The sequence below is a fragment of the Perca flavescens genome, unplaced genomic scaffold, assembly GCF_004354835.1.
Source record: "Perca flavescens isolate YP-PL-M2 unplaced genomic scaffold, PFLA_1.0 EPR50_1.1_unplaced_scaf_5, whole genome shotgun sequence".
Lineage (NCBI taxonomy): Eukaryota > Metazoa > Chordata > Actinopteri > Perciformes > Percidae > Perca > Perca flavescens.
Window position 1 is genome coordinate 209,666 of NW_021166702.1, and position 25,741 is coordinate 235,406.

Genomic DNA, 25,741 nt, shown 5'->3' on the forward strand with positions numbered 1-25,741 from the left:
ATATCACATGACCATTTGCATAAACAAGGCGAGTATGACAGCCAAAAATGTTATTTGCCCAAATTCACCATTACCAACAACTTGTTACATGTTGTCAAATAAACCATTATAGTGAGTGACGATTTGACTGAACTGTTTGATTGTACAACTTAGAGTTAAAACTTGAAGACAATTGTTTTCCTATCGGGAACATTTTGCATGCTAGGCGAACGTGATGAGTAGTGCACTACGTACATTTCAGAAGGCCTGGCTTTGTTTGCCCAGCGGGAGAGTTCTCTGTTAACTGGCCATTATTATCCAGGTTACTGAGATTGCAGGTCAGCAGACATTGATTGTGTTGAGCAAACACCAACAAAGAAACATGTTTCCGCCCCTGTTATTAGTCCATATTCCTACCACATGTTGATTTCTGCTGGAGGCTATGAAGGAGGAATTTCGGTTGGCCTCAAGGAAGTTCTGGCAAACCGTTGGACGACTCATGAGGGCAAAGCAGGCCTTGACTCAGGCTGTGTTCAGCAGGGCAGAATAACTCCTGACCTTGACTGGGAATATTGTCAAGCGATGCAAGGAGCACTTTAAGGAACTCCTGAACACGACCAATGCGTTTTAAAGGCGCAGTGGAGGGTGGGAGATTGTCAAGTTCTCTGCTCTTTAGACTTGATTCACCGACCGGGATAGCTTTTACCAGCTGATTATTCACCAAGAAAGACAGAAGTTGCACAGCAGCATTGAGCATGTTCATGCTGTCAAATAAACCATTATAGTGAGTGACGATTTGACTGAACTGTTTGATTGTACAACTTAGAGTAAAAACTGAAGACAAATGTTTTCCTATCGGGTACATTTTGCATGCTAGGCTTAACGTGATGAGTAGTGCACTACGTACATTTCGGAAGGCCTGGCTTTGTTTGCCCAGCGGGAGAGTTCTCTGTTAACTGGCCATTATTATCCAGGTTACTGAGATTGCAGGTCAGCAGAGATTGATTGTGTGGAGCAAACATCAACAAAGAAACATGTTTCCGCCCTGTTTCCAACAGGGGACCTTTTCGTGTCATATTCACCATTACCAACATCTTGTTACATGAAGTCATTAGTCCATATTCCTACCACATGTTGATTTCTGCTGGAGGCTATGAAGGAGGAATTTGGTTGGCCTCAAGGAAGTTCTGGCAAACCGTTGGACGACTCATGAGGGCAAAGCAGGCCTTGACTCAGGCTGTGTTCAGCAGGGCAGAAGAACTCCTGACCTTGACTGGGAATATTGTCAAGCGATGAAAGGAGCACTTTAAGGAACTCCTGAACACGACCAATGCGTTTAAAGGCGCAGTGGAGGGTGGGAGATTGTCAAGTTCTCTGCTCTTTGTAGACTTCGATTCACCGACCGGGATAGCTTTCTACCAGCTGATTATTCACCAAGAAAGACAAAAGTTGCACAGCAGCATTGAGCATGTTCATGCTGTCAAATAAACCATTATAGTGAGTGACGATTTGACTGAACTGTTTGATTGTACAACTTAGAGTTAAAACTTGAAGACAAATGTTTTCCTATCGGGTACATTTTGCATGCTAGGCGAACGTGATGAGTAGTGCACTACGTACATTTCGGAAGGCCTGGCTTTGTTTGCCCAGCGGGAGAGTTCTCTGTTAACTGGTCATTATTATCCAGGTTACTGAGATTGCAGGTCAGCAGACATTGATTGTGTTGAGCAAACACCAACAAAAAAATGTTTCTGCCCTGTTTCAACAGGGGACCTTTTCGTGTCCCATTACCAACATCTTGTTACATTATTAGTCCATATTCCTACCACATGTTGATTTCTGCTGGAGGCTATGAAGGAGGAATTTCGGTTGGCCTCAAGGAAGTTCTGGCAAACCGCTTTGGACGACTCATGAGGGCAAAGCAGGCCTTGACTCAGGCTGTGTTCAGCAGGGCAGAAGAACTCCTGACCTTGACTGGGAATATTGTCAAGCGATGAAAGGAGCACTTTAAGGAACTCCTGAACACGACCAATGCTTTTTAAAGGCGCAGTGGAGGGTGGGAGATTGTCAAGTTCTCTGCTCTTTCTAGACTTTGATTCACCGACCGGGATAGCTTTCTACCAGCTGATTATTCACCAAGAAAGACAAAAGTTGCACAGCAGCATTGAGCATGTTCATGCTGTCAAATAAACCATTATAGTGAGTGACGATTTGACTGAACTGTTTGATTGTACAACTTAGAGTTAAAACTTGAAGACAAATGTTTTCCTATCGGGTACATTTTGCATGCTAGGCTAACGTGATGAGTAGTGCACTACGTACATTTCGGAAGGCCTGGCTTTGTTTGCCCAGGGAGAGTTCTCTGTTAACTGGCCATTATTATCCAGGTTACTGAGATTGCAGGTCAGCAGAGATTGATTGTGTGGAGCAAACATCAACAAAGAAAATGTTTCCGCCCTGTTTCCAACAGGGGACCCCAGCTGTCATATTCACCATTACCAACATCTTGTTACATGAAGTCATTAGTCCATATTCCTACCACATGTTGATTTCTGCTGGAGGCTATGAAGGAGGAATTTCGGTTGGCCTCAAGGAAGTTCTGGCAAACCGTTGACGACGACTCATGAGGGCAAAGCAGGCCTTGACTCAGGCTGTGTTCAGCAGGGCAGAAGAACTCCTGACCTTGACTGGGAATATTGTCAAGCGATGAAAGGAGCACTTTAAGGAACTCCTGAACACGACCAATGCGTTTAAAGGCGCAGTGGAGGGTGGGAGATTGTCAAGTTCTCTGCTCTTTGTAGACTTGATTCACCGACCGGGATAGCTTTCTACCAGCTGATTATTCACCAAGAAAGACAAAAGTTGCACAGCAGCATTGAGCATGTTCATGCTGTCAAATAAACCATTATAGTGAGTGACGATTTGACTGAACTGTTTGATTGTACAACTTAGAGTTAAAACTTGAAGACAAATGTTTTCCTATCGGGTACATTTTGCATGCTAGGCTAACGTGATGAGTAGTGCACTACGTACATTTCGGAAGGCCTGGCTTTGTTTGCCCAGAGGGAGAGTTCTCTGTTAACTGGTCATTATTATCCAGGTTACTGAGATTGCAGGTCAGCAGACATTGATTGTGTTGAGCAAACATCAACAAAAGAAACATGTTTCTGCCCTGTTTCAACAGGGGACCTTTGTTGTTATTCACATATTACCAACATCTTGTTACATGACATTTTGATTTCATTCATATTGGAGGCTATGAAGGAGGAATTTCGGTTGGCCTCAAGGAAGTTCTGGCAAACCGTCAGTCACAGCTGCTTTGTCATGTATTTCATGAGGGCAAAGCAGGCCTTGACTCAGGCTGTGTTCAGCAGGGCAGAAGAACTCCTGACCTTGACTGGGAATATTGTCAAGCGATGAAAGGAGCACTTTAAGGAACTCCTGAACATGACCAATGCGTTTAAAGGCGCAGTGGAGGGTGGGAGATTGTCAAGTTCTCTGCTCCATCCACTAGACTTTGATTCACCGACCGGGATAGCTTTCTACCAGCTGATTATTTCACCAAGAAAGACAAAAGTTGCACAAAGCAGCATTGAGCATGTTCATGCTGTCAAATAAACCATTATAGTGAGTGACGATTTGACTGAACTGTTTGATTGTACAACTTAGAGTTAAAACTTGAAGACAAATGTTTTCCTATCGGGTACATTTTGCATGCTAGGCTAACGTGATGAGTAGTGCACTACGTACATTTCGGAAGGCCTGGCTTTGTTTGCCCAGTGGGGAGAGTTCTCTGTTAACTGGCCATTATTATCCAGGTTACTGAGATTGCAGGTCAGCAGAGAGATTGATTGTGTGGAGCAAACATCAACAAAGAAACATGTTTCCGCCCTGTTTCCAACAGGGGACCCGTGTCATATTCACCATTACCAACATCTTGTTACATGAAGTCATTAGTCCATATTCCTACCACATGTTGATTTCTGCTGGAGGCTATGAAGGAGGAATTTCGGTTGGCCTCAAGGAAGTTCTGGCAAACCGTTGGACGACTCATGAGGGCAAAGCAGGCCTTGACTCAGGCTGTGTTCAGCAGGGCAGAAGAACTCCTGACCTTGACTGGGAATATTGTCAAGCGATGGAAGGAGCACTTTAAGGAACTCCTGAACACGACCAATGCGTTTAAAGGCGCAGTGGAGGGTGGGAGATTGTCAAGTTCTCTGCTCTTTGTAGACTTCGATTCACCGACCGGGATAGCTTTCTACCAGCTGATTATTCACCAAGAAAGACAAAAGTTGCACAGCAGCATTGAGCATGTTCATGCTGTCAAATAAACCATTATAGTGAGTGACGATTTGACTGAACTGTTTGATTGTACAACTTAGAGTTAAAACTTGAAGACAAATGTTTTCCTATCGGGTACATTTTGCATGCTAGGCTAACGTGATGAGTAGTGCACTACGTACATTTCGGAAGGCCTGGCTTTGTTTGCCCAGCGGGAGAGTTCTCTGTTAACTGGTCATTATTATCCAGGTTACTGAGATTGCAGGTCAGCAGAGATTGATTGTGTGGAGCAAACATCAACAAAGAAACATGTTTCTGCCCTGTTTCCAACAGGGGACCTTTCCGTGTCATATTCACCATTACCAACATCTTGTTACATGAAGTCATTAGTCCATATTCCTACCACATGTTGATTTCTGCTGGAGGCTATGAAGGAGGAATTTCGGTTGGCCTCAAGGAAGTTCTGGCAAACCGTTGGACGACTCATGAGGGCAAAGCAGGCCTTGACTCAGGCTGTGTTCAGCAGGGCAGAAGAACTCCTGACTTTGACTGGGAATATTGTCAAGCGATGAAAGGAGCACTTTAAGGAACTCCTGAACACGACCAATGCGTTTAAAGGCGCAGTGGAGGGTGGGAGATTGTCAAGTTGTCTGCTCTTTGCAGACTTCGATTCACCGACCGGGATAGCTTTCTACCAGCTGATTATTCACCAAGAAAGACAGAAGTTGCACAGCAGCATTGAGCATGTTCATGCTGTCAAATAAACCATTATAGTGAGTGACGATTTGACTGAACTGTTTGATTGTACAACTTAGAGTAAAAACTTGAAGACAAATGTTTTCCTATCGGGTACATTTTGCATGCTAGGCGAACGTGATGAGTAGTGCACTACGTACATTTCGGAAGGCCTGGCTTTGTTTGCCCAGCGGGAGAGTTCTCTGTTAACTGGCCATTATTATCCAGGTTACTGAGATTGCAGGTCAGCAGAGATTGATTGTGTGGAGCAAACATCAACAAAGAAACATGTTTCCGCCCTGTTTCCAACAGGGGTTGTTGTCATATTCACCATTACCAACATCTTGTTACATGAAGTCATTAGTCCATATTCCTACCACATGTTGATTTCTGCTGGAGGCTATGAAGGAGGAATTTCGGTTGGCCTCAAGGAAGTTCTGGCAAACCGTTGGACGACTCATGAGGGCAAAGCAGGCCTTGACTCAGGCTGTGTTCAGCAGGGCAGAAGAACTCCTGACCTTGACTGGGAATATTGTCAAGCGATGAAAGGAGCACTTTAAGGAACTCCTGAACACGACCAATGCGTTTAAAGGCGCAGTGGAGGGTGGGAGATTGTCAAGTTCTCTGCTCTCTAGACTTGATTCACCGACCGGGATAGCTTTCTACCAGCTGATTATTCACCAAGAAAGACAAAAGTTGCACAGCAGCATTGAGCATGTTCATGCTGTCAAATAAACCATTATAGTGAGTGATGATTTGACTGAACTGTTTGATTGTACAACTTAGAGTTAAAACTTGAAGACAAATGTTTTCCTATCGGGTACATTTTGCATGCATGCTAGGCTAACGTGATGAGTAGTGCACTACGTACATTTCGGAAGGCCTGGCTTTGTTTGCCCAGCGGGAGAGTTCTCTGTTAACTGGCCATTATTATCCAGGTTACTGAGATTGCAGGTCAGCAGACATTGATTGTGTTGAGCAAACACCAACAAAGAAACATGTTTCCGCCCTGTTTCCAACAGGGGACCTGTTATTCACCAGTACCAACATCTTGTTATGAAGTCATTAGTCCATATTCCTACCACATGTTGATTTCTGCTGGAGGCTATGAAGGAGGAATTTCGGTTGGCCTCAAGGAAGTTCTGGCAAACCGTTGGACGACTCATGAGGGCAAAGCAGGCCTTGACTCAGGCTGTGTTCAGCAGGGCAGAAGAACTCCTGACCTTGACTGGGAATATTGTCAAGCGATGAAAGGAGCACTTTAAGGAACTCCTGAACACGACCAATGCGTTTAAAGGCGCAGTGGAGGGTGGGAGATTGTCAAGTTCTCTGCTCTTTGTAGACTTCGATTCACCGACCGGGATAGCTTTCTACCAGCTGATTATTCACCAAGAAAGACAAAAGTTGCACAGCAGCATTGAGCATGTTCATGCTGTCAAATAAACCATTATAGTGAGTGACGATTTGACTGAACTGTTTGATTGTACAACTTAGAGTTAAAACTTGAAGACAAATGATTTCCTATCGGGTACATTTTGCATGCTAGGCTAACGTGATGAGCAGTGCACTACGTACATTTCGGAAGGCTTGGCTTTGTTTGCCCAGAGGGAGAGTTCTCTGTTAACTGGTCATTATTATCCAGGTTACTGAGATTGCAGGTCAGCAGACATTGATTGTGTTGAGCAAATACCAACAAAGAAACATGTTTCTGCCCTGTTTCGAACAGGGGACCTTTCGTGTTAGGCTGAACGTGATAACCACTACACCACAGAAACTGACGAAAATGGACATTTTCGCACCTGCGTCTGTTACTGCACCATTCATATTTAACTGCAAACGTTTAAAATGTTGGTAGACATGTTCACTTTTGACTCTGAGACATTTTGAAGTGGATTCAGTCACAGCTGCTTTGTCATGTATTTGAGTGACAGTGAATAAATGTATAATTGAAGTTAATGCTTCTATATGTTTTCACCGTAAATGCTGGAAGAGCGACACCTAGCGAATGACGTGTCAAAATTAATGTTTCACCAGTCCTCGTTAGTACAGTGGACAGTATCTCTGCCTGTCACGCAGGAAGACCGGGGTGTGATTCCCTGACGGGAGATCAATCTACCAGCTGCTGGTTCTTTACTAAGGCTTAACTTCACGCAGTGGGGTTTTACATTTTGACTGGGGTTTTTAAACAAAAATCATCTCCGTCCATCCACATAAGCGCTTAAACTCCATATCAGAAATGATCTCGGCCCATATTAAAAATGTCTGACAACGCATATCACATGACCATTTGCATAAACAAGGCGAGTATGACAGCCAAAAATGTTATTTGCCCAAATTCACCATTACCAACAACTTGTTACATGTTGTCAAATAAACCATTATAGTGAGTGACGATTTGACTGAACTGTTTGATTGTACAACTTAGAGTTAAAACTTGAAGACAATTGTTTTCCTATCGGGAACATTTTGCATGCTAGGCGAACGTGATGAGTAGTGCACTACGTACATTTCAGAAGGCCTGGCTTTGTTTGCCCAGCGGGAGAGTTCTCTGTTAACTGGCCATTATTATCCAGGTTACTGAGATTGCAGGTCAGCAGAGATTGATTGTGTGGAGCAAACATCAACAAAGAAACATGTTTGTTTCCGTCAAATTCACCATTACCAACATCTTGTTCATTAGTCCATATTCCTACCACATGTTGATTTCTGCTGGAGGCTATGAAGGAGGAATTTCGGTTGGCCTCAAGGAAGTTCTGGCAAACCGTTGGACGACTCATGAGGGCAAAGCAGGCCTTGACTCAGGCTGTGTTCAGCAGGGCAGAAGAACTCCTGACCTTGACTGGGAATATTGTCAAGCGATGAAAGGAGCACTTTAAGGAACTCCTGAACACGACCAATGCGTTTAAAGGCGCAGTGGAGGGTGGGAGATTGTCAAGTTCTCTGCTTTCTAGACTTCGATTCACCGACCGGGATAGCTTTCTACCAGCTGATTATTCACCAAGAAAGACAGAAGTTGCACAGCAGCATTGAGCATGTTCATGCTGTCAAATAAACCATTATAGTGAGTGACGATTTGACTGAACTGTTTGATTGTACAACTTAGAGTAAAACTTGAAGACAAATGTTTTCCTATCGGGTACATTTTGCATGCTAGGCGAACGTGATGAGTAGTGCACTACGTACATTTCGGAAGGCCTGGCTTTGTTTGCCCAGCGGGAGAGTTCTCTGTTAACTGGCCATTATTATCCAGGTTACTGAGATTGCAGGTCAGCAGAGATTGATTGTGTGGAGCAAACATCAACAAAGAAACATGTTTCCGCCCTGTTTCCAACAGGGGACCTTTTTCGCGTGTCATATTCACCATTACCAACATCTTGTTACATGAAGTCATTAGTCCATATTCCTACCACATGTTGATTTCTGCTGGAGGCTATGAAGGAGGAATTTCGGTTGGCCTCAAGGAAGTTCTGGCAAACCGTTGGACGACTCATGAGGGCAAAGCAGGCCTTGACTCAGGCTGTGTTCAGCAGGGCAGAAGAACTCCTGACCTTGACTGGGAATATTGTCAAGCGATGAAAGGAGCACTTTAAGGAACTCCTGAACACGACCAATGCGTTTAAAGGCGCAGTGGAGGGTGGGAGATTGTCAAGTTCTCTGCTCTTTGTAGACTTTGATTCACCGACCGGGATAGCTTTCTACCAGCTGATTATTCACCAAGAAAGACAAAAGTTGCACAGCAGCATTGAGCATGTTCATGCTGTCAAATAAACCATTATAGTGAGTGACGATTTGACTGAACTGTTTGATTGTACAACTTAGAGTTAAAACTTGAAGACAAATGATTTTCCTATCGGGTACATTTTGCATGCTAGGCTAACGTGATGAGTAGTGCACTACGTACATTTCGGAAGGCCTGGCTTTGTTTGCCCAGAGGGAGAGTTCTCTGTTAACTGGCCATTATTATCCAGGTTACTGAGATTGCAGGTCAGCAGACATTGATTGTGTTGAGCAAACACAACAAAGAAACAAAGAAACCTTTGTTTCAAATTCACCATTACCAACCTGTTACATTGGAGTCATTAGTCCATATTCCTACCACATGTTGATTTCTGCTGGAGGCTATGAAGGAGGAATTTCGGTTGGCCTCAAGGAAGTTCTGGCAAACCGTTGGACGACTCATGAGGGCAAAGCAGGCCTTGACTCAGGCTGTGTTCAGCAGGGCAGAAGAACTCCTGACCTTGACTGGGAATATTGTCAGTCCGATGGAAGGAGCACTTTAAGGAACTCCTGAACACGACCAATGCGTTTAAAGGCGCAGTGGAGGGTGGGAGATTGTCAAGTTCTCTGCTCTTTGCAGACTTTGATTCACCAAAAACATCAGCATTGAGCATGTTAATGCTGTCAAATAAACCATTATAGTGACTGATGATTTGACTGAACTGTTTGATTGTATAACTTAGAGTTAAAACTCGAAGACAGACATTTTCCTATCGGGTACATTTTGCATGCTAGGCGAACGTGATGAGTAGTGCACTACGTACATTTCAGAAGGCCTGGCTTTGTTTGCCCAGCGGGAGAGTTCTCTGTTAACTGGTCATTATTATCCAGGTTACTGAGATTGCAGGTCAGCAGACATTGATTGTGTTGAGCAAACACCAACAAAGAAACATGTTTCCGCCCTGTTTCCAACAGGGGACCTTTTTAGTCATATTCCATACCAACATCTTGTTACATGAAGTCATTAGTCCATATTCCTACCACATGTTGATTTCTGCTGGAGGCTATGAAGGAGGAATTTCGGTTGGCCTCAAGGAAGTTCTGGCAAACCGTTGGACGACTCATGAGGGCAAAGCAGGCCTTGACTCAGGCTGTGTTCAGCAGGGCAGAAGAACTCCTGACCTTGACTGGGAATATTGTCAAGACATGGAAGGAGCACTTTAAGGAACTCCTGAACACGACCAATGCGTTTAAAGGCGCAGTGGAGGGTGGGAGATTGTCAAGTTCTCTGCTCTTTGCAGACTTTGATTCACCGACCGGGATAGCATCGAGCATGTTAATGCTGTCAAATAAAGCTTTACAGTGACTGATGATTTGACTGGACCGTTTCATTGTATAACTTAGAGTTAAAACTCCAAGACAGACATTTTCCTATCGGGTACATTTTGCATGCTAGGCGAACGTGATGAGTAGTGCACTACGTACATTTCGGAAGGCCTGGCTTTGTTTGCCCAGTGGGAGAGTTCTCTGTTAACTGGTCATTATTATCCAGGTTACTGAGATTGCAGGTCAGCAGAGATTGATTGTGTGGAGCAAACATCAACAAAGAAACATGTTTCTGCCCTGTTTCCAACAGGGGACCTTTCGCGTGTCATATTCACCATTACCAACATCTTGTTACATGAAGTCATTAGTCCATATTCCTACCACATGTTGATTTCTGCTGGAGGCTATGAAGGAGGAATTTCGGTTGGCCTCAAGGAAGTTCTGGCAAACCGTTGGACGACTCATGAGGGCAAAGCAGGCCTTGACTCAGGCTGTGTTCAGCAGGGCAGAAGAACTCCTGACCTTGACTGGGAATATTGTCAAGACATGGAAGGAGCACTTTAAGGAACTCCTGAACACGACCAATGCGTTTAAAGGCGCAGTGGAGGGTGGGAGATTGTCAAGTTCTCTGCTCTAGACTTGATTCACCACCGGGATAGCTTTTTGATTATTCACCAAGAAAGACAGAAGTTGCACAGCAGCATTGAGCATGTTCATGCTGTCAAATAAACCATTATAGTGAGTGACGATTTGACTGAACTGTTTGATTGTACAACTTAGAGTTAAAACTTGAAGACAAATGTTTTCCTATCGGGTACATTTTGCATGCTAGGCTAACGTGATGAGTAGTGCACTACGACATTTCGGAAGGCCTGGCTTTGTTTGCCCAGCGGGAGAGTTCTCTGTTAACTGGTCATTATTATCCAGGTTACTGAGATTGCAGGTCAGCAGAGATTGATTGTGTGGAGCAAACATCAACAAAGAAACATGTTTCCGCCCTGTTTCCAACAGGGGACCTTTCGCGTGTCATATTCACCATTACCAACATCTTGTTACATGAAGTCATTAGTCCATATTCCTACCACATGTTGATTTCTGCTGGAGGCTATGAAGGAGGAATTTCAGTTGGCCTCAAGGAAGTTCTGGCAAACCGTTGGACGACTCATGAGGGCAAAGCAGGCCTTGACTCAGGCTGTGTTCAGCAGGGCAGAAGAACTCCTGACCTTGACTGGGAATATTGTCAAGCGATGGAAGGAGCACTTTAAGGAACTCCTGAACACGACCAATGCGTTTAAAGGCGCAGTGGAGGGTGGGAGATTGTCAAGTTCTCTGCTCTAGACTTCGATTCACCGACCGGGATAGCTTTCTACCAGCTGATTATTCACCAAGAAAGACAGAAGTTGCACAGCAGCATTGAGCATGTTCATGCTGTCAAATAAACCATTATAGTGAGTGACGATTTGACTGAACTGTTTGATTGTACAACTTAGAGTTAAAACTTGAAGACAAATGTTTTCCTATCGGGTACATTTTGCATGCTAGGCGAACGTGATGAGTAGTGCACTACGTACATTTCGGAAGGCCTGGCTTTGTTTGCCCAGCGGGAGAGTTCTCTGTTAACTGGCCATTATTATCCAGGTTACTGAGATTGCAGGTCAGCAGAGATTGATTGTGTGGAGCAAACATCAACAAAGAAACATGTTTCCGCCCTGTTTCCAACAGGGGACCTTTCGCGTGTCATATTCACCATTACCAACATCTTGTTACATGAAGTCATTAGTCCATATTCCTACCACATGTTGATTTCTGCTGGAGGCTATGAAGGAGGAATTTCGGTTGGCCTCAAGGAAGTTCTGGCAAACCGTTGGACGACTCATGAGGGCAAAGCAGGCCTTGACTCAGGCTGTGTTCAGCAGGGCAGAAGAACTCCTGACCTTGACTGGGAATATTGTCAAGCGATGAAAGAAGCACTTTAAGGAACTCCTGAACACGACCAATGCGTTTAAAGGCGCAGTGGAGGGTGGGAGATTGTCAAGTTCTCTGCTCTTTGTAGACTTCGATTCACCGACCGGGATAGCTTTCTACCAGCTGATTATTCACCAAGAAAGACAAAAGTTGCACAGCAGCATTGAGCATGTTCATGCTGTCAAATAAACCATTATAGTTAGTGACGATTTGACTGAACTGTTTGATTGTACAACTTAGAGTTAAAACTTGAAGACAAATGATTTCCTATCGGGTACATTTTGCATGCTAGGCTAACGTGATGAGCAGTGCACTACGTACATTTCGGAAGGCCTGGCTTTGTTTGCCCAGAGGGAGAGTTCTCTGTTAACTGGTCATTATTATCCAGGTTACTGAGATTGCAGGTCAGCAGACATTGATTGTGTTGAGCAAATACCAACAAAGAAACATATTTCTGCCCTGTTTCGAACAGGGGACCTTTCGCGTGTTAGGCAAACGTGATAACCACTACACAACAGAAACTGATGAAAATTGACATTTTCGCACCTGCGTCTGTTACTGCACCATTCATATTTAACAGCAAACGTTTAAAATGTTGGTAGACATGTTCACTTTTGACTCTGAGACATTTTGAAGTGGATTCAGTCACAGCTGCTTTGTCATGTATTTGAGTGACAGTGAATAAATGTATAATTGAAGTTAATGCTTCTATATGTTTTCACCGTAAATGCTGGAAGAGCGACACCTAGGGAATGACGTGTCAAAATTAATGTTTCACCAGTCCTCGTTAGTATAGTGGACAGTATCTCCGCCTGTCACGCGGAGGTCAGTCGCGTATAGGTGTAGACGACTTTCTCGTAAAAAAAAAAAAAAAAAAAAAAAAGATGTTTTCCTGACCGGAAGCCTCTCCAAAAGAACAGGGTTCGAATCCCCCTTACAAAAAAAAAAAAAAAAAAAATTGTCCTGTATTTAGTTCAGAATATTATGCTACAGCATGTCTGTATTACACAAAACAATTATATATAAAGTTTTTAACCGTTTAATTTAATTCAATATATTTTTTTAAAATGATGTGGAAATATGATAACACCTCATGATTTGAATGTTATGACAATAATACTTTTACATGCTGCTACTGGTAAAAGTTGAATTTAACTTAATAATAGTACATTTTTGAATAATGATACAAAATTGCAAAGCACTATATCAATTTATGTTTAATTTTATTTCATTTTTTAAGACGTTTACTTCCTCAGTCAAATAAAGACACAGTGATGCTTTCAAGATATTTTATTAAAAACTACCTAATTCTAAAACACCAAATAAAGATCTAAAACACAATACAAATCTAAAACACACAATAAAAATGTACACACTGTGTAAAATAAAATTACACTTATTTACACTGTTACAGAAGAGTGCATGTGAACAACTGAGAGACTGTGATGTGATGATGAAAAAGTGATGATGATTCAGACCAGATATCCAGTGAAGGTGAATAAAGTTGAATAAACTAAAATATCACAATGAAACAGTCCTGACTAAGTACAGTAGTGTGTGTGTGTGTGTGTGTGTGTGTGTGTGAGAGAGAGAGGGTATATTTGAAGTTGAAGTGTTCATTTTTTTTTCTCTGCCACCCATCTGTCCCTTTCAGCCTCATAGAAGTCCGACAGTTTGAACTCCCCAGGTCATCTCCTTCCCCATGCCCTGTGCCTTGTAGAGGGAGAACACTCTGGAGGGGCAGTAGATGTATTTCCTGGTACCCCGGGAAGCTGTCATGTACGTGAGGGCTGTCAGGGCCTTGCTTTAGGGGTTGATGACAGAACCTGCACAGGCGACCTGTTGGAAGCTGCACTTCTGACTTCCTCTTTGCCCTTTCCTCTGCCACCCTCCTCCACTCAGCCCCCCCCCTCTGTCTGGCGCCCTCCAGCTCCCGCTCAAAGAATGGAGACGCAGCAAAGTCCTCAAAAGACATCCGAGGGTTTGTGAGGCCTTCGTCTGCATATGTCTTAAACACCTTTGTGGAGCAGTAAAAGTATTTGATTGTTTGTGTTTGATAAAAGAAATGAACTGATGAGCCATCGCCAAGATACGGGACTTGGGCTGACCACAGGCTACACAGTTCCTGGTCTTTTTTTTCTGCTGCTGCGGCTGCTGCTGATGTTGTTGTTGTTGCATTAACTCTGCTACAATCCGCTCCACTGTAGCCCGGCTCAGGGACTCCTCCTGGGGTGGAGCAGCAGGTGAAGGGTTGAAAGTAGCAGGAGGTAGAGTTACGACAGGCACGCTGGTCGTTTGACTGCCTGTAGTCAAACTGTGCCACAGCTGCTGTGTCTCAAAACTTTCTCTGGGCTGGTATTGAGGGAGGAGCTGGTGTTTTTTAATTTGGCCAGATGCTTTACATATCTGGAGATATGTTGGCATGTGGTTGGATGAAGGAGGCTGTTGGGGTCAGTGCACGCTCTCTGGACCATGGCAGCATAGTCTGCGTCCACCCGCTTCAGAAAGTCTTTTGACCCATGGTGCTTAACCAGAAGCCCGTCGATGGCAGCTCTCATGGCTTCTGTCCACCGGCTGTGGTCCAAGACTTGAACAAGGCCTCCCGTCTTGATTGGTCCAGTGCGGGCGGCCCGGGGAGAGGAAGAAACAGGCAGCGGTGCTACCCCTGAATGGTGTAAACAATAAAGCCTACATTTATTATATTGTTTTTTGCCAAACTTGGATAAAACATGGATTAAAAAAAATGTATATGTTGATTGTGTGAAGAGTTGATCAGTTAAATTTGTTACATTTATCATATATTATATTCTCCCATAGTTTTAAACTTTGGATACACTAAGTTATTCCGTATTAAATATTATCAGGCCTGCTTTATACTGTGAGGTCTGTATACCTGTATCCATCAAAGACTGAGTCTCTGATTTGGCTCTGGCCGCAGCTGGTATCAAGGGTGGCTGGGACTGCTGGGACTGCTGGGATTGCTGGGACTGCTGGGATGGCTGGGACTGCTGGGATTGCTGGGACTGCTGGGATTGGGAAAGGGTTTCAGAGCCCTGCTGGAAAGATAGGATGGGCACCACTCCAACTGGCTCATCACTGGTCTCCTGAAATATAACATTAAATATAGTGATTTAGTCAGTGAGTCTGTCGGACGGTCAGTGATTGACAGTGAGTGTTTAGAGTGGATTACCTGAGAGTCTGTGTCCACCACAGCAGCAGGGCAGTGATCCTCTGTCTCCATGGCTACAGCAGCTGGGATGTTGGGCTGTACCTTGTGCTTGTCCCAGTTCAACACAACAGGACGACAACCTGGCTCCACAAACTGCAGTCCAAATCTCTCCCCTGTGTCCCTGTTTGTATTTTGCAGCCTGGGATATTTTGCTTGGCCTGTCACCTTGACAGAGGCTGTGTTCAGTCCTGAAATTAACAGGGGGTCGAACACAGCTGGCAGCTCCACACCAGGCTGTTTCATGTCCACCAGCCTCTGGAAGTTCCACCGCACCACTCCAGTCATTGCCTGGGCCTGGAAAAGTTCACAGGACACCCGGTTGCCTGTCACCCACTGGGCTTGGTGAAAGTGGAAGCCCTCCTGCTGAGAGGTGCCTCTCACTGGAATCCAAACAGGTACAGCGGCTCCTGCACCCTTGTTGTAGTTGAGCTGCAAGGTACCACCATACCTGTAGAGAATTCCCTCCCCGACGTCAGGGTCGCTCAGGCAGCCTCTCAGGATGTGGACGCGTTGGATCCTCCACAACTTCAGCATGGAGGCCTTAAACAGGGGCACATCATTGGCGTCCTTTGCCAGGTAGAAGTGGTGCAACACATCTTCAACCCTCTGCAGCAGCTCCCTCGGCTGTGGCACCTTTGTCCTGCAGTGCTCTCTTATGTGCTGCTTTGTCGGATTTGCAGGAGAGATTCCACAGAAGGTGTATGCCTCTGTGAGCCTTTGTAGATCCCTCTGGTCCACCACAACAAATGCTGCAGAGAGGAACTGGCAGAAGGAGCTGAACAGAGGGTGATGTTCAGACACACACTCCCTGGTAAAGCGCCTCATGCAGTGAAACAAGTCTAACTTGATGCTGATGTCTTTGTTAAACTTGCTCCTCGAGGCACTGTTGTTGGCAAGGTTGCCAGAGGTCGCCTTCGCCACGGTGGCCTCTGATGTCCTCCAGCAGTCCCACAGCAGCTGCTCCTGATGACCAGGGTCCAGGACCTTGAAGGCAGCACAGCAGTCCCTAAAACATTGAAAATTAATTTCATTAGAGCCACTACAATATGTTTTGTAAACAGTGAGTCTTATTATATTTACAGTTTAAAAGGATATACTGTAAGTTTACTATATAATTTTTTTTTTTTTATTTATATGGACTATTAACAAGGAGAGTCAGATTACACAAATTAACTGCAAATTAAGTAATACAAAATGGACATGAGGACAACAACAAACAAAACAACATAAAAACAAGTATATACATTTAATTTCAACTTATATTTATACCTGTCAACCCAGTGGTAGCTTGCCTTCCTCACTCCAGCTGCAGTGTAGCGCCGAGACAGCCCCTCATACAGAGGATAGAGGGACCGATCGCACTCCGACTGCAGCATCACCCAGCTCAAGATCATCCAGTTCTCATTCATTATGGCATAGGAAGACATTGTGCCGGATGACAGCACCACCTTCCTAGCCACTTTGCGTGTGTGATCTGACCTGAGTACTTGTCCAAACGTCCCCTGTAGCAACAGAGTGAGGAGCTGCTCCTGCCGTTGAAACTCACGGACCAGGCAGTCGACCAGGTAGTGAGAAGAAATAGACACTCCACACCAGCCGTCAGCATCGGAGTAGCCACCGAATGGAGCCGGAGTGTCTGCCTGTCTGAGAAGCCCAGTGATGGTTCTCTGGCCGTAAACTCCTGCCTCAGCATCCCTGATGTTCTGCACACTGAGCAGGTAGGCCAGGTGGGCTCTCTCATATTTAAGGTGGAGTGCCTCCGTCAGCTGCTTAGCCATGTCCTCCGGTGATCTGCCGCTGCGCCTCATCTCATCCATTACTGATTTGCAGATGGCCTTTTTGTGAGTTAGGAAAGCCGGAACAATGTTGCTGAAGCGCTCTGGTAGCTTCTCCAGCCACTGGGGCTTGTCAGCATGCCAGTACTTCCTACAGGCCTTGCAGGTGAGCCGTGAGGCTAAAATATAGTACTGGCCGCTGGTGCCAATGATAACTCTTGGCCTTCCAATGCCAGAAGAAGCTACCTGAGGGTTGGGACAATCATGAAGGCAGGGCAAGATGTAATTGTTCCTTACCCTCTCCATGATTGTGTGCTCCGGCTTCCAAATGAAAAAAGGATGAAGCTGACAGTATTTAGGTGATGGCAGCTCAGAGATTGAGTCTATGAGCTCAGGCTGAGGTGGATTACGCCACAAGGACAGCATGTTCATAGGATGACGAACAGGACGTGACCCCGGCCACAGCCCCAACGCCTCCAGCTCAGTCTTCATCCAAATTTTCTGCTGGTGGGAGCAGTTCCACTGCGCTACATCCTGAGCATAGCCAGGGACAGAGGCTGCAGGCTGGTGTGGGACATCTAAAGGGACAGATGGTGCTGGACTTGGCAGAGCTGTAAAAGAGTATAACATATACACAGTCAGAGAAAAGAAAGAGAGCTCTATATTAAGACTGCTACAGTTATAACAGTGTTACTGAAATGTATACCTTCATCAGGGACAGTGTCTCTCTGTGCTTCCACTGATGGTAACTCTAGGATGGTGAGATAAAAACAGTAAAGGCAAGTGAGACATACTCATTAAAATAAGATATTATTTCTCACAGTATTCAAGAAAATAAAGCATTTACCTTCAGGAAGAAATGGAGCTGATGTTATCCCAGGCTCTGACAAAGTAGAGTGGGAGATGACATATATTATGAGTAATATATATAAAAGACAGTGAAATATTAATTTGATTTTCAGAATGAAACTGATGTGAGGTACACTGGTAGTATAGGAGGACAACATACTTTGTTTCAACACATTAGGCGCCTGTTCTTCTACCCCAAGCTGTGGGGCGAGGGCGAGCAGCTGAGGAGGGACCGGCAGCGGGGCCTTTGTCGTGGCTGTGGGAACAATTTGGTCACATAACATGATACCGTCACACAACATTCAGTACAGTTTGAAGTGAGAAATGAACTAATATAATAACCTTTCACAGAAGCAACAATCCCAGAGGAGTCATCAGGCTCGGCAGGTCTGGAAACCGTCGCTGTTGGCTCCGTCCTGTGTGCTGTAAAAACAATTCAGTGTCATTTTCCTCCCACAGTCAAGTCTGTTTATGCTTCAGAATGTGTCTTTACCTGTTGTCTCTCTAACAAACTGTGAGTACAGACTGAAAACTAAAAAAAAAAACCTTCAATTCTGAATTGCTATTTATTTGCAATGACAAAACACAATGCTTTTAAGAAAACAGGTAAAGCACAGAAACAATATGAATATATAGTAAGCACACTGCCTGTCATTCAAAGATGTGGCATGGCAAAAAGAAAATGCCAAATCCTTGAATGACAGCCTGAGAAAAAACATGCAAAAAAAAAGAAAATACCATCATCGCTGACCTGTTAATTCCTTAGGTTAGAGAACACAAACATCAGAACAGGCCTGACGGCCAAAAAACAAACTAGTTGGTAGCAGGAGGAGCTGAGAACAGAATCCTCCCTCTACACCGATGGAGAAAAACCTGTTGGTGGAGACACAGCCGGGCTCTGGAGACTGCTGCTGGTCCTGAAAGCACAGGTGACTACTAGATTAGACTACAGTACTATCGTAAACAGTAAGAGTTTAAAAACACTCTGTTAATTACACTATCTCCACCTACTTAGTTCAGTGGCAAATTTACAGGGAGACAGATTCAGCATCCCCTCTCCAACTCCTCGTCTTCCTCCATCGCTAGAAGATTAAACAATAACAATTATTGTGTGTCAGGTCATAAAATACTAAACATCTGTATTTGCATATTTTTGTGTACTGACCTACAATGCTAGATGTAGGCGGTGTAGGGGCAGCTGATGTAGTGGAGACCCCTGCAGGTGGTGGACAGGACTCCCCAGACTCAGCCCTCTGCTGCTTGAGGATGTACTGCTGCAGGTTGTACATCTTGCTGTTTTTGATGCACTTTACTCCTACGATGAAGGCAGCATATCCATCTGCCCTGCTCTCCCAGATCTGCCTCCAGGTGTCCTTTGCCCTGGCTCCAAAGCCGACAGTATTGTCACCCTCTGATGCCACTGGTGGCGCAGGCAGCCTGGAAGCTAGATACTCCCTGAGGTCCCTAATTTCCTGGAAGCTCCTGGCATAGTCCAGAAATGACAGCAGGCTGTCCTTGTTGTGTCCCTGAGGGTTGAAGGTCCCCTCTCTCCTCCTCCTCTACCTTTTTCATCAGGTAGATGGTGTAGCCAACATCATTTTCCAGGAGCCACCTAAACAATTTACCCTTGTACTTTCCAAACTGCAGCACATACTCCCCCATCACCTCCAGTCGGAGGTGATGGGGGAGCATGTGCGCATGGCCTCGTCAGAGGGATCCTGCCGCAGATGACCTGATGGACCCTTCCTGAAAGACACCATAGTCTTTCCGGGAAAGAAGTTGGTTGTCTTCTTCATTATCTCCTGTGCACAGCAAAACACAACGTATATTATATAGTAATAATCAAAATATAGTCATACTGTTACATAAACAGTTATTTATTTTAACATCAATCTGCATTTGTAATGACTAAGTAACAGCACAGATAGATAGATAGATAGATAGATAGATAGATAGATAGATAGATCGATCAAAATGTATTATTCACATATTAATCTATTAACAATAATTCTATATGCTGTTTGCCATAGCAAATAAACCCATCTTAGACATAAACTGTATTATTTTATTGAAAATATACACAAGAATTGCCTGAAACACGACTGTAGCTAAATAGTATCCATATTATATAGTAATAATTAACAGTTATTCATGTTAACATAAATCAGCCTTTTTAATGACTAGGTAACAGCTAGACAGACATAGAGATAACTAGATAGACAGATAGATAGAACAAAGTGTCTGTGTTTAACCTATTATCAATTTAACCCCATTTTAGACATACTGTAGTATTTAGCCATTGAAAATATTCTGAAACACGTATGTAGCAGCAACATATTAACAGTACCTCTGTGTTTAATGGTTTGTAAATAAATAAACACTATGAAAGAGTCAAAGAAAGCACAATAGCAATGTCTGTAAGAGAGATGTGCAACGTAACATCATTACAAGTAAACGTTACTGTAAACGCTGACATGTACATAACGTTACATGAAAAACATGAATGTGCTGACGTTATTGTTAGCTAACGTTAACGTTACCTTAGCTAAGTAAACAACAGTTTGAACCTGTCAATCAATCCTAAAACAACTAACAGTGTATAACAACAGTTTGCCCATATATACAACGGAGACACGTTAATTTAATACTTACGTTTGATAAGTTGACAACTTGTAAGACGACAGAACAGTTGAAAAAACACCGTATATCGACAAAAACTCCGTGCACTTTATCTCTGTCTATGATGCGACGTCTGTCACTGTGAGGAAACAAGGAAAAAGAAGAAAAAAAAGAGTCTCTCCTTAACTCTATCCACAGGGGGAAACAGCGCCCCCGAAATCCAGCTTGTGGCCACAAATATATGACAGCCGTAGTTTAAGTTCGATTCCCTGACAGGGAGATCAACCTACCAGCTGCTGGTTCTTTACTAAGGCTTAACTTCAGGCAGTGGGGTTTAACATTTTGACCGGGGTTTTTAAACAAAAATCATCTCCGTCCATCCACATAAGCGCTTAAACTCCATATCAGAAATGATCTCGGCCCATATTAAAAATGTCTGACAACGCATATCACATGACCATTTGCATAAACAAGGCGAGTATGACAGCCAAAAATGTTATTTGCCCAAATTCACCATTACCAACAACTTGTTACATGTTGTCAAATAAACCATTATAGTGAGTGACGATTTGACTGAACTGTTTGATTGTACAACTTAGAGTTAAAACTTGAAGACAATTGTTTTCCTATCGGGAACATTTTGCATGCTAGGCGAACGTGATGAGTAGTGCACTACGTACATTTCGGAAGGCCTGGCTTTGTTTGCCCAGCGGGAGAGTTCTCTGTTAACTGGCCATTATTATCCAGGTTACTGAGATTGCAGGTCAGCAGAGATTGATTGTGTGGAGCAAACATCAACAAAGAAACATGTTTCAACAGGGGACCCCTGTTATTATCTTGTTCCATCATTCCATATACCACATGTTGATTTCTGCTGGAGGCTATGAAGGAGGAATTTCGGTTGGCCTCAAGGAAGTTCTGGCAAACCGTTGGACGACTCATGAGGGCAAAGCAGGCCTTGACTCAGGCTGTGTTCAGCAGGGCAGAAGAACTCCTGACCTTGACTGGGAATATTGTCAAGCGATGAAAGGAGCACTTTAAGGAACTCCTGAACACGACCAATGCGTTTAAAGGCGCAGTGGAGGGTGGGAGATTGTCAAGTTGTCTGCTCTTTGCAGACTTCGATTCACCGACCGGGATAGCTTTCTACCAGCTGATTATTCACCAAGAAAGACAGAAGTTGCACAGCAGCATTGAGCATGTTCATGCTCTCAAATAAACCATTATAGTGAGTGACGATTTGACTGAACTGTTTGATTGTACAACTTAGAGTAAAAACTTGAAGACAAATGTTTTCCTATCGGGTACATTTTGCATGCTAGGCGAGCGTGATGAGTAGTGCACTACGTACATTTCGGAAGGCCTGGCTTTGTTTGCCCAGCGGGAGAGTTCTCTGTTAACTGGTCATTATTATCCAGGTTACTGAGATTGCAGGTCAGCAGACATTGATTGTGTTGAGCAAACACCAACAAAGAAACATGTTTCCGCCCTGTTTCCAACAGGGGACCTTTCGCGTGTCATATTCACCATTACCAACATCTTGTTACATGAAGTCATTAGTCCATATTCCTACCACATGTTGATTTCTGCTGGAGGCTATGAAGGAGGAATTTCGGTTGGCCTCAAGGAAGTTCTGGCAAACCGTTGGACGACTCATGAGGGCAAAGCAGGCCTTGACTCAGGCTGTGTTCAGCAGGGCAGAAGAACTCCTGACCTTGACTGGGAATATTGTCAACGATGGAAGGAGCACTTTAAGGAACTCCTGAACACGACCAATGCGTTTAAAGGCGCAGTGGAGGGTGGGAGATTGTCAAGTTTCTGCTCTTTTGCAGACTTGATTCACCACCGGGATAGCTTTTACCAGCTGATTATTCACCAAGAAAGACAGAAGTTGCACAGCAGCATTGAGCATGTTCATGCTGTCAAATAAACCATTATAGTGAGTGATGATTTGACTGAACTGTTTGATTGTACAACTTAGAGTTAAAACTTGAAGACAAATGTTTTCCTATCGGGTACATTTTGCATGCTAGGCTAACGTGATGAGTAGTGCACTACGTACATTTCGGAAGGCCTGGCTTTGTTTGCCCAGTGGGAGAGTTCTCTGTTAACTGGTCATTATTATCCAGGTTACTGAGATTGCAGGTCAGCAGACATTGATTGTGTGGAGCAAACATCAACAAAGAAACATGTTTCTGCCCTGTTTCCAACAGGGGACCTTTCGCGTGTCATGTCATATTCACCATTACAACATCTTGTTACATGAAGTCATTAGTCCATATTCCTACCACATGTTGATTTCTGCTGGAGGCTATGAAGGAGGAATTTCGGTTTGGCCTCAAGGAAGTTCTGGCAAACCGTTGGACGACTCATGAGGGCAAAGCAGGCCTTGACTCAGGCTGTGTTCAGCAGGGCAGAAGAACTCCTGACCTTGACTGGGAATATTGTCAAGCGATGGAAGGAGCACTTTAAGGAACTCCTGAACACGACCAATGCGTTTAAAGGCGCAGTGGAGGGGGGGAGATTGTCAAGTTCTCTGTTTTAGACAAAATTCACCGACGGGATTGCTTTCTACCAGCTGATTATTCACCAATTAAAAAGACAAAGTTGCACAGCAGCATTGAGCATGTTCATGCTGTCAACAAAACCATTACAGTGTCAAATAAAGTGAGTGATTTGACTGAACTGTTTGATTGTACAACTTAGAGTTAAAACTTGAAGACAAATGTTTTCCTATCGGGTACATTTTGCATGCTAGGCGAACGTGATGAGTAGTGCACTACGTACATTTCGGAAGGCCTGGCTTTGTTTGCCCAGCGGGAGAGTTCTCTGTTAACTGGTCATTATTATCCAGGTTACTGAGATTGCAGGTCAGCAGAGATTGATTGTGTGGAGCAAACATCAACAAAGAAACATGTTTCCGCCCTGTTTCCAACAGGGGACCTTTCGCGTGTCATATTCACCATTACCAACATCTTGTTACATGAAGTCATTAGTCCATATTCCTACCACATGTTGATTTCTGCTGGAGGCTATGAAGGAGGAATTTCGGTTGGCCTCAAGGAAGTTCTGGCAAACCGTTGGACGACTCATGAGGGCAAAGCAGGCCTTGACTCAGGCTGTGTTCAGCAGGGCAGAAGAACTCCTGACCTTGACTGGGAATATTGTCAAGCGATGGAAGGAGCACTTTAAGGAACTCCTGAACACGACCAATGCGTTTAAAGGCGCAGTGGAGGGTGGGAGATTGTCAAGTTCTCTGCTCTAGACTTCGATTCACCGACCGGGATAGCTTTCTACCAGCTGATTATTCACCAAGAAAGACAAAAGTTGCACAGCAGCATTGAGCATGTTCATGCTGTCAAATAAACCATTATAGTGAGTGACGATTTGACTGAACTGTTTGATTGTACAACTTAGAGTTAAAACTTGAAGACAAATGTTTTCCTATCGGGTACATTTTGCATGCTAGGCTAACGTGATGAGTAGTGCACTACGTACATTTCGGAAGGCCTGGCTTTGTTTGCCCAGTGGGAGAGTTCTCTGTTAACTGGTCATTATTATCCAGGTTACTGAGATTGCAGGTCAGCAGAGATTGATTGTGTGGAGCAAACATCAACAAAGAAACATGTTTCCGCCCTGTTTCCAACAGGGGACCTTTCGCGTGTCAAATTCACCATTACCAACATCTTGTTACATGAAGTCATTAGTCCATATTCCTACCACATGTTGATTTCTGCTGGAGGCTATGAAGGAGGAATTTCGGTTGGCCTCAAGGAAGTTCTGGCAAACCGTTGGACGACTCATGAGGGCAAAGCAGGCCTTGACTCAGGCTGTGTTCAGCAGGGGCAGAAGAACTCCTGACCTTGACTGGGAATATTGTCAAGCGATGGAAGGAGCACTTTAAGGAACTCCTGAACACGACCAATGCGTTTAAAGGCGCAGTGGAGGGTGGGAGATTGTCAAGTTCTCTGCTCTTTGCAGACTTTGATTCACCGACCGGGATAGCTTTCTACCAGCTGATTATTCACCAAAAAAGACAAAAGTTGCACAGCAGCATTGAGCATGTTCATGCTGTCAAATAAACCATTTATAGTGAGTGATTTGATTTGACTGAACTGTTTGATTGTACAACTTAGAGTTAAAACTTGAAGACAAATGTTTTCCTATCGGGTACATTTTGCATGCTAGGCTAACGTGATGAGTAGTGCACCACGTACATTTCGGAAGGCCTGGCTTTGTTTGCCCAGTGGGAGAGTTCTCTGTTAACTGGCCATTATTATCCAGGTTACTGAGATTGCAGGTCAGCAGACATTGATTGTGTGGAGCAAACATCAACAAAGAAACATGTTTCTGCCCTGTTTCCCAACAGGGGACCTTTTCGTGTGTCATATTCACCATTACCAACATCTTGTTACATGAAGTCATTAGTCCATATTCCTACCACATGTTGATTTCTGCTGGAGGCTATGAAGGAGGAATTTCGGTTGGCCTCAAGGAAGTTCTGGCAAACCGTTGGACGACTCATGAGGGCAAAGCAGGCCTTGACTCAGGCTGTGTTCAGCAGGGCAGAAGAACTCCTGACCTTGACTGGGAATATTGTCAAGTCGATGGAAGGAGCACTTTAAGGAACTCCTGAACACGACCAATGCGTTTAAAGGCGCAGTGGAGGGTGGGAGATTGTCAAGTTCTCTGCTCTTTGCAGACTTTGATTCACCATATTAAAAATGGGATAGCTTTCTACCAGCTGATTATTCACCAAGAAAGACAAAAGTTGCACAGCAGCATTGAGCATGTTCATGCTGTCAAATAAACCATTATAGTGAGTGATGATTTGACTGAACTGTTTGATTGTACAACTTAGAGTTAAAACTTGAAGACAAATGTTTTCCTATCGGGTACATTTTGCATGCTAGGCGAACGTGATGAGTAGTGCACTACGTACATTTCAGAAGGCCTGGCTTTGTTTGCCCAGTGGGAGAGTTCTCTGTTAACTGGCTATTATTATCCAGGTTACTGAGGTTGCAGGTCAACAGACATTGATTGTGTTGAGCAAACACCAACAAAGAAACATGTTTCCGCCCTGTTTCCAAAGGGGACATGTTATTCACCATTACCAACATCTTGTTACATGAAGTCATTAGTCCATATTCCTACCACATGTTGATTTCTGCTGGAGGCTATGAAGGAGGAATTTCGGTTGGCCTCAAGGAAGTTCTGGCAAACCGTTGGACGACTCATGAGGGCAAAGCAGGCCTTGACTCAGGCT

At 44.2% G+C, this 25,741-nt stretch overlaps 1 protein-coding gene, 1 long non-coding RNA gene and 1 other non-coding gene across 4 annotated transcripts; all 3 read right to left on the reverse strand.

Annotated features, from left to right (window-relative positions):
* Positions 1-1,155: 1,155 nt before the first annotated feature.
* Positions 1,156-18,745, reverse strand: LOC114551758 (uncharacterized). Its single transcript, XM_028572716.1, has 13 exons — positions 18,730-18,745; positions 18,199-18,279; positions 18,017-18,112; positions 17,855-17,890; positions 17,714-17,758; positions 16,502-17,618; positions 15,194-16,238; positions 14,897-15,107; positions 14,319-14,668; positions 13,787-14,020; positions 2,519-2,710; positions 1,806-1,997; positions 1,156-1,296 (listed from the first exon to the last, which is right to left on the reverse strand). The coding sequence occupies exons 6-13, from the start codon at positions 17,497-17,499 to the stop codon at positions 1,156-1,158; spliced, it is 3,363 nt and encodes a 1,120-aa protein (XP_028428517.1). The 5' UTR covers positions 17,500-17,618; positions 17,714-17,758; positions 17,855-17,890; positions 18,017-18,112; positions 18,199-18,279; positions 18,730-18,745.
* On the reverse strand, positions 12,453-12,525 carry trnav-aac (transfer RNA valine (anticodon AAC)). Its single transcript has one exon. It is a non-coding gene; the product is annotated as a tRNA-Val (tRNA).
* Positions 18,746-18,877: 132 nt separating the features above from the next.
* Positions 18,878-20,729, reverse strand: LOC114551761 (uncharacterized). 2 transcript variants are annotated; one of them, XR_003691994.1, is made up of 3 exons: positions 20,509-20,729; positions 19,026-19,658; positions 18,878-18,938 (listed from the first exon to the last, which is right to left on the reverse strand). It is a non-coding gene; the product is annotated as an uncharacterized LOC114551761 (long non-coding RNA). The 2 variants fall into 2 exon arrangements; XR_003691993.1 differs by having other exon boundaries at positions 18,894-18,938; positions 19,022-19,658.
* Between the last annotated feature and the right edge of the window lie 5,012 nt (positions 20,730-25,741).